We start from the raw sequence: 7,392 nt of genomic DNA on the forward strand, positions 1-7,392 counted from the left end.
CTTGAGCCACCGCGCCCGGCCTCTTTATTGAATTCTTGCTGGGATTATAGGCACGTGCCACCATGCCCGGCTACTTTTTTGTATTTTTAGTAGAGACGTGGTTTCTTCATGTTGGTTAGGCTGGTCTCGAACTCCCGACCTCAGGTGATCTGCTCGCCTCAGCCTCCCAAAGTGCTGGGATTACAGGCGTGAGCCACCATGCCCGGCCCTATTTACTGAACTCTTGGTCTCAAGGGATCCTCCTGCCTTGGCCTCCCCAAGTATTGGGATTATAAGCATGAGCCACTGCACCCAGCCTATTTCAGTACTTTACATGTTACCAGATTTATTCCTTAGATAAACTGTCCTTCTATCTCTTTTATTTTTTATAGATGAAAGAAACCGAGGCTCTTTTAAACTTTCTCAGGCCACAAACTACGTGGAAGAAACCCGAACCATCATTAACAGAGACTATTACACATGGAGGAAAATGGGTTTCAAAGTAATACGTGGAAAAGCTTTTTGACACTAAAACGTTGGGAATCTCTATGACCTTCTTACACATGGGTCAGGCTAAACAATTCACCTCAGGGTACATAAGCCCAACTGATTATTTTACTTAGCTAGTGCGTGATCCATACTCAAATGAGTCATTGTTGAATGACTGGTGAAATGACAAAAAGCCTCATGTTGTCCTACTAAGGCTGTGGACAGCACAGAGCACACTGTGGGCAGAGGCTGAGCTTGTTTGTGTAGGAGCACTCAATACTGCATATGTTTCAATAATTAACTAGCGTATTTAAGAAACTTCATTCTAGGTGGGCACGGTGGCTCACATCTGTGATCCCAGAACTTTGGGAGGCCGAGGCAGGTGGATCACCTGAGGTCAAGAATTCGAGACCAACCTGACCAACATGGCGAAACCCCGTCTCTACTAAAAATACAAAAACTAGCCTGGCGTGGTGGTGGGTGCCTGAAATCCCAACTACTCTGGAGGCTGAGGCAGGAGAATTGCTTGAACCTGGGAGGCAGAAGTTGCAGTGAACCGAGATTGTACCATTGCACTCCAGCGTGGGCGATGAAGCGAGACTCTGTCTCAAAAAAATAAAAAAAAAAAATTAAAAAAAAAAACCCACAAACTTCATTCTAGCATTCGTAGGGAATGGAGAGGTGGCCACTATCCAAATGAAAGTAAAAACCTCTTCCTTCCCAGACTCATACTCCAGATTATGCATACACAGAGAATGCAGAAAACTATGGGAAAACTGGACATTGCACATTTTCATGTGACACGGTCTGTTTTTCTTTTTTTTTGTCTTGCTCTGTCGCCCAGGCTGGAGTGCAGTGGTGCTATCTTGGCTCACTGTAACCTCTGCCTCCTGGGTTCAAGTGATTCTCCTGCCTCAGCCTCCTGAATAGCTGGGATTACAGGCATGTACCACCACGCCCGGCTAATTTTTTCTGTTTTTAGTAGAGACAGGGTTTCTCCATGTTGGCCAGCCTGGTCTCAAACTCCTGACCTCAGGTGATCTGCCCGCCTTGGCCTCCCAAAGTGCTGGGATTACAGGCGTGAGCCACTGCGCCTGGTGGACATTGTCTGTTTTAAGGGAGGTGCTCCTCAGCTCTTCAGTGATAAACTGCTAATGTATTGCACTGCTTGACAGTCACCAAGTTGGAACATGATAAAACACTGCAGATGTGTAAGGCACAAAATGAGACTTATACAAAGTAGAGATGGAATTGCAAGAATTCCCAGGCCCTCTTTTTATTTATGGTGATTCCAAACCATCCACTTGCAAATTCTCTGGTCTCTCATCAGCAGGAATTAAGTAGGTACTGTGTATCTTTGGGATCATGTAGTTGTCTCCACTTTGGTGGATACGAAAAAGGAAGGCACGAACAGCTGAAAAAGAAGGGTATCACACCGCTCCAGCTGGAATCCAGCAGGAACCTTTGGGCATGCCACAGCTGAACACTTAAAAGAGGAAAGAAGGAGAGCTGTTTTTCATTTATTTTGAAAGCAAATTCATTTGAAAGATAGTGCATAAACGGTCATCATAAGTCAAACGTATCAATTACACCTTCAACCTAGGAAACAAATTTTTTTTTCTATTTAATAATACACCATACTGAAATTATTTGCCAATGAATCCCAAAGATTTGGTACAAATAGTACAATTCGTATTTGCTTTCCTCTTTCCTTTCAGACAAACACCAAATAAAATGCAGGTGAAAGAGATGAAACATGACTAGAGGCCGACTTAGAAATTTATGCTGACTCGATCTAAAAAAAATTATGTTGGTTAATGTTAATCTATCTAAAACAAAGCGTTTTGGGAATTCTTTTCAAAGAAGGTCAAGTAATAGTCATACTGCTAGAAAAGTCCCTGAAAAAAAAATTGTTAAGAAGTATAATAACCTTTTCAAAACCCACAATGCAGCTTACTTTTCCTTATTTATTTATTTGTGGTCATGAAGACTATCCCCATTTCCCCATAAAATCCTCCCTCCATACTGCTGCATTATGGCACAAAAGACTCAAAGTGCCACCAGACAGAAGGACCAGAGTTTCTGATTATATACAATGATGCTGGGTAATGTTTAAATGAGAACATTGGATATGGATGGTCAGATGAAAGATACCAAAATGTCAGACAGCCCATCGACTGGTGTTGCCATGAGATTCAACAGTCAACATCAGTCTGATAAGCTACCCGACAAGGTGGTACAGCCATGGAGATGTCACGATGGTAGGCAAAACAAGCAGACATTCAGGCAGGATTTGATAAAAAAACAAAAACAAAAACAAACAAAAAAACCCAGGCATTTCCGGCCTGTTGAGATCGAACCCCAATTCTATTCTATTCTATTCTGACATAATGCTCATAATGCTCCTAAAGGAAAAAGTAAAATTGCTTAATTTTCCTCCCAAGCAAAACAAAATGAACAAGTTCAATCAAAAACATCCCAATGGAAAAAAATAACATTAAGAATAAAACACTTACAGAAAGGCAAGAAAACTAGGTTACATATAAATTTGTGTCTGTTGAAACCAGAGTACATGCTAGAAAACATTAACACAGATACGACAGAGTGTGGTTCTTTTTAGAAATGGGTAATTTCTCTCTCCAGTATCCTTTCACTTGTATGAAATATCTCTCCTCTCCTGTTTTCACAAACCAAGAAATTCCCAGGTAGGCCAATCCCAGAGGTATCATTTAGCAGTATGCAGCAGCCCAGTTTCAGCATAACAAAACATTGTTGCCTTGGTAGTGGCTCTCTCATGCAAATAAAAGAAGGCTTAAGAAATCTTGTTGTACGTGGATTAGGCAAGGCTGCCATTCAGCTGGTATAAGCTAAAAGTAAAAAATCAAAACGCTCAAGAAAACGGACACAATTTTGGAATGATCAAAGATGTCTTTATAAAGTTTTTTTCAAGACTTCATTCTAAATATACAGAATAAAAAATGGTGTCAGCTCACTTGTAAGACACCAACCAGATTTTCCTTATACTGTCTCAAAATTTAAAGATCAATTTCCCCAGAGGGTATGCAATGCATCATAAACTGGCCCTTTTTTCAGGGTGGGAGAGGAAGGTTGGGGAGGATGGAATATTAAATTGTAACGTGATAAACATGCAAGACTGTTATCCAATCTAGATAATTTATATACATTTTGATGACTTAGGAAAACAAAGCAATCATTTGTGACAAGCCTAAAAAGCTTGACATATTTAATATACTTAGGAACTTTTTTTGTGTGGTGGGAATTCTCTAATTGTATCATGTGGGCCTTTTGAAAGTAACAAACAGAAGGCCAGTCTCTTGCAAGTTTGCTGCTGAACATCACATTCCACCCTAAGAACACACAAGGTGGATTGGATTGAGGGTGGATACCTTACCTTAGCACAGAAGGAAAAAGTATGTCAGTGCAAAGTATGGACTAAACTGCTTTCAGGAAAAAAGTTGTAAAAATTGATACAGGTTGGAAAAGGGAATTTTCCTTCCTGGCTTGGAGTCCTCCCAATTTAAGGCAGAACCCATTCACTCCAACTTCTGCAGTTTAAAACTTTCTCTGCTTATTTAGTTTTCTCCTCTGAGTTCAACCGCTGCTGGATTCGTTTGGCATAACTTTGTGCCATGGAGTTAATGATAGATAGGATGAAGTAACACACCATCACAACGACCAACTTTTCAAACATCCAGGACAACCAGTTTTCTCCCTGTAGAAATAAATGCAGAACAATGCAGTGAAAAAGGCTTCATTAGTTCAGTAGTAAAAAGAGGATCATCTATAATGCTTTAGGGAAAACAATGAAAACTTGTGTGTAACTTACAAAACCTTAAGAATTAAAACTGAAAAGTAAGCAACCCCAGCTACTCCGAAACACCCATTCCTCTCCTTTTCACACCCAACTAGCAAGATTTCACGTTGCTGGATGTAAAATCAATGTTGAATCATATGGTTTAGAATGGGGTGAATGTGAGGTTAGCTCTTCTACTAGGACCCAAGAATAAACTCTTTGATTAAACTCAACTCCGAAGTTACCACGAGATACTTGTGAGTACTGTCAAGACAGTTAAATACTTTTGTTCTAGTATTAGGAGCTGTTTTTAAAACACATAAATGTATCTGTTTCTGATGTCATGTTTGGTCAATTGAGGGCAGCAAAGGTCCACACAAAGAGTGCAAGGCCATTAAAAAAACGGTGCTTCTGGCCGGGCGCGGTAGCTCCCGTCTGTAATCCCAGCACTTTGGGAGGCCAAGGCGGGCAGATCATCTGGGGTCAGGAGTTCGAGACCAGCCTGGCTAACATGGTGAAACCCTATTTATACTAAAATGCAAAAAATTAGCTGGTGTGGTGGCGTGCGCCTGGAATTGCAGCTACTTGGGAGGCTAAGGCAGGAGAATCGCTTGAACCCGGGACGCGGAGAATGCAGTGAGCGGAGATTGCGCCATCGCACTCCAGATTGGGCAACAAGAGCGAAACTCCTGTCTCAAAAAACAAACAAACAAACAAAAAATGAACCAAACCAAACCTAACAAAAAATACTGTGCTTCCCTCAAGTTTCCCATTTCAGGTTATTGCTTACTCATCCTCTTCTAGTCATTTCCCTCTGCCTCAGACTCGTTTACAGAAAAGATAGTCTAAGTTTTAAAGTTCAGCTATGGTAAGAACCTTGGTTTATTAAAAAATTATCATTTTCCCATGGGTGAAAGGAAAAATAGAGTGAAAATCAAAGGGAGATATTCAAGTCACCTCAGTAAGTCTAATACTTTGTTATGCTGTAAATTTTAACTTTTTAATCCACCTGGGGAGTTTATCTACTAATTTAAGATCAAGGCAACAACTCATTCTATGTAACAGAACCATTATTTTCCATTGGCTCCACCCTTGTTTTTGGGAGAAGATGTACAGAAGTACACTTTCTAGTTTAAGACAAAGACAAATTTCCCAGTAGAGCATACACAGACGCTCAGCTTCTGTCAAGGAACACTGGCAAACCAACCTCACTTATTTGCCTAAAAATGTGAGTGAGAGCTGTGAATGTAATTTCGGCCTGAAACTTCCCAGAGGGGAGAAGAAACCGGAATAAAGTCTTACCTGTGGTGTGCCCATTTCGCTTTTGTGGTGAAGCTTCTGCCGTTGAGCCTCCAGGTACTCCTGAAATGGCTTCTGCAGAGATGGACCTATGCCGGGGACAGCACTGGAAGCAGGCAGGGTACAGTAGCCCGAGGAAAAAGACACATTTGGGAAGAAAAGCAGGAGAAACGTTAAACAAAATGCACTTACCACCTGGACTCAAAAGGCAGGGATTGGATAGGAAGAGGAATAAAATATAAAAATCAGAGAACTGCTGAAATTCTGTGAGCTCTTTCTAGTAAAAAAAAAAAAAAAATCTTCCTTCTAACAACCCCTTAAAAAGCAAAATCTCTCCCACCAACATGTCTGGGAGAGACTAAGAGCTGTAAATCAGGAACTGCTCCCAGTAAAAGAGTTAGTCCCAGAGTAAGGCCAGCTCAGCTGATACTGTACTCTGGTGTGGCACAAAGAATAAAATGAATGACTTCTCAGAAGTCCCACATTTATCACCACCAGTTCCTGTAAGAACTGGTTTGAACCAATTAATAAGGAAATGACTTATACTTGTGTCATCCCTAGTTAAAAAAGAAACTGCCCGCCCTCTCTCGGACTTGTCCCCTCTTCTCAGAGGGGGCGGTCTTTCTCAATCTAAGTCCTTATTAGGACAATCTGTGCGTCATCCTTATCCAAAAAGAATGCATTAGCAAACTTGGGAGGCACCTCCCACTAGTCAGAAGTCAGTGATTAACAAAGGAACAAAGAAGGAACTATGAACTTTGAATCATTTCATGGTTTATGGTAGACGGTTTGCACAGAAACTCCAGTACATTAGTAACAACTTGTTCTGAGATGACTGGGATAGTGATCTTTGATACATTTATGTACTCGGAGCTCCTTCTCACCCAGAATACATGGAGGCAGTGCTGTTAAACCGGTTTGGCAACTGTAGCTAACAGGCTCCTGTTTTAGACATGCTTGCAGGCGTTTTTAAAAATGGTAGCTTGGGGCAACTTAGAAAAATCAAACATCTCTATTTTCTGTACCTTTTAGTTTCTTATCTGTCACATAGGGCTAAGGACGTAAATAAGTTCAAACTCTTTCTTAGAGCCAGCCAAAGAGATTCCAGTATGTACTTGCAACACTGCCTAATGCTTGTCCTGTTAAGTATACTGACTCAAATTCACTTCACTTCTTTTTTTTTTTTTTTGAGACTGAGTCTTGCTCTGTCGCTCACGCTGGAGTGCAATGGCGTGATCTTGACTCACTGCAACCTCCACCTCCGGGGTTCAAGTGATTCTCCTGCCTCAGCCTCCCAAGTAGCTGGGATTAGAGGCACCCTCCATGATGCCCAGCTAATTTTTTTAGAGACGGGGTCACCATGTCGGCCAGGCTGGTCTCGAACTCCTGACTTGAAGTAATCTGCCCACCTCAGCCTCCCAAAATGCTGGGATTACAGGTGTGAGCCAGGACACCTGGCCTTACTTCACTTTTTTTTTTTTTGAGATGTAGTCTTGCTCTGTTGCCCAGGCTGGAGTGCAGTGGTGTGATCTTGGTTCACTGCAACCTCAGCCTACCGGGTTCAAGCAACTCTCTGCCTTAGCCTCCTGAGCAGCTGGGATTACAGGCGCTTGTCACCACGCCTGGATAATTTTTTTGTATTTTTAGTAGAGAAGGGGTTTCACCATCTCGGCCAGGCTGGTCTTGAACTCCTGACCTCGTGATCCCCCTGCCTTGGCCTCCCAAAGTACTGGGATTACAGGTGTGAGCCATCGCACCTGGCCTTCACTTCTTTTCTAGAACAATTCCTTGCTACTTTTTTTTTTTTTTTT

At 41.8% G+C, this 7,392-nt stretch overlaps 1 protein-coding gene across 1 annotated transcript in view; it reads right to left on the reverse strand.

Annotated features, from left to right (window-relative positions):
* Positions 1-1,714: 1,714 nt before the first annotated feature.
* VMP1 (vacuole membrane protein 1) overlaps positions 1,715-7,392 on the reverse strand; it is a 152,169-nt gene continuing 146,491 nt past the window's right edge. Inside the window, exons 10-12 of the mRNA XM_011953771.1 lie at positions 6,607-6,634; positions 5,585-5,781; positions 1,715-4,201 (exon numbers count right to left, since the gene is read on the reverse strand). Of these exons, the coding sequence (XP_011809161.1) occupies positions 4,058-4,201; positions 5,585-5,781; positions 6,607-6,634 (369 nt within the window). The 3' untranslated portion in view covers positions 1,715-4,057. The remainder of the gene's footprint in view (positions 4,202-5,584; positions 5,782-6,606; positions 6,635-7,392) is intronic.

The sequence above is a fragment of the Colobus angolensis genome, unplaced genomic scaffold (assembly GCF_000951035.1).
Source record: "Colobus angolensis palliatus isolate OR3802 unplaced genomic scaffold, Cang.pa_1.0 Scaffold37, whole genome shotgun sequence".
NCBI classification, from domain to species: domain Eukaryota; kingdom Metazoa; phylum Chordata; class Mammalia; order Primates; family Cercopithecidae; genus Colobus; species Colobus angolensis.